This window comes from Tupaia chinensis, unplaced genomic scaffold (assembly GCF_000334495.1).
Source record: "Tupaia chinensis unplaced genomic scaffold, TupChi_1.0 Scaffold144472_1, whole genome shotgun sequence".
Taxonomy (NCBI): Eukaryota; Metazoa; Chordata; class Mammalia; order Scandentia; family Tupaiidae; genus Tupaia; species Tupaia belangeri.
Genome location: NW_006204331.1, coordinates 92,370 through 93,553, shown reverse-complemented (window position 1 = coordinate 93,553; position 1,184 = coordinate 92,370). Strand labels below are relative to the sequence as shown.

General features: G+C 66.0%; 1 protein-coding gene across 1 annotated transcript in view; it reads right to left on the bottom strand.

Annotated features, from left to right (window-relative positions):
- The window catches only part of SLCO4A1 (solute carrier organic anion transporter family member 4A1), a 23,536-nt gene that overhangs the window by 3,722 nt on the left and 18,630 nt on the right, over positions 1-1,184 (bottom strand). The window contains exons 10-13 of the mRNA XM_006167107.3: positions 1,118-1,182; positions 857-1,026; positions 489-553; positions 10-172 (exon numbers count right to left, since the gene is read on the bottom strand). Of these exons, the coding sequence (XP_006167169.1) occupies positions 10-172; positions 489-553; positions 857-1,026; positions 1,118-1,182 (463 nt within the window). The remainder of the gene's footprint in view (positions 1-9; positions 173-488; positions 554-856; positions 1,027-1,117; positions 1,183-1,184) is intronic.

Here is a 1,184-nt window from a genome sequence, read left to right as displayed (position 1 = left end):
AAAAGCCACCCTGAGCCACTCACCTTGTACGTAAGCCCCACGGTGAGCAGGGACCGGCTCATGGCCGCATTCTGGTACACAAGGCAGGAGCCTTGCCGGCCACACTGGTCCTGCCAGAGCAGGCATGCCTTGTCAATCACCCAGCCAAAGGCAATGGGCCCCGGGATGGCTCCTGCAAAGAGACAGGGACTCAGTGTCCACAGGCCTCAGGGGTGGGTGGGCGGGTTCTGAGCAAGGTGACCTGGGCCCTGCACGCGCTGGGGGGAGTCTCTCTCTCTGGGGACTGGGCATCAGGGCTGGACACCCCGAGGGTATTTGGCTCTGAGCCTGTGTCAGTGCCAGAAAACCCTTGGGCACACGGAGGGCAAGGCGCCCTGAGTGGACAGCTGGCAAGGACCCCGGGAGTAGGCAGGGCACACGGCGTGAGCAGAGGCTGGCCGGCGCCTGCGTGGCGAGCACACCGCACGGGTCCCTCGTGCCGATGGTACCTAGTGTCCTAACCACGATCCACTGGATTCCCAGGGCGAAGGATCTCTGCTGGTCACGGACACACCTGCAATGCAGACCCCACGTCAGTGCCCGAGGCGTGGCTGCTGCCAGGCCGTGCCCCTACGCCTTGGCAGAGCCCTGGCCACGCCCCAGGTGCAGTGCCACCTCCCAAGTGACAGCCCCTCATGGAGGTCAGAGACAGCAGCTCTTCCTGCCTCCAGCGATGGGCGGCCCCAGCCCCGGGTGGCATCTGCAGGGCTCCGCTTTGGCTGCTGGAAGAGAAGCCTCGGGGGGGCTTCTGCGGGGCGCCGTTTGGGCTGTGGGAAGAAAAGCCTCTGGGCAGCAGCGAGCCCGGCCAGTGTCTTACCGTAAGGTGGCCGTCAGCGCCGGGATGCTGCTGAGGAAGGTAAAGACAATTACAAGGAATACGAAAACCACAAGGAGGGGCTTTCTCGGACAAGCCGCAGTGCATTTCCCCGCGGTAGCGCGGCCAGAACCAGAGGAGAAATTCAGGACGCAGCTACAGTCCCGGTACACCTGGGAAGCCCAAGACAGGCCATTACCGGGGGCGGGGCAGGGCCTCCCAGGTCCAGCGGGGCTGCGGGCTGCGGGCTGCGGCCACACTCACCTTCTGGCCCCCGGGGCCAGGCTCCGGGCCGGCGGCGCAGCCCGCGTGGCAGGGCGAGTAGTACACG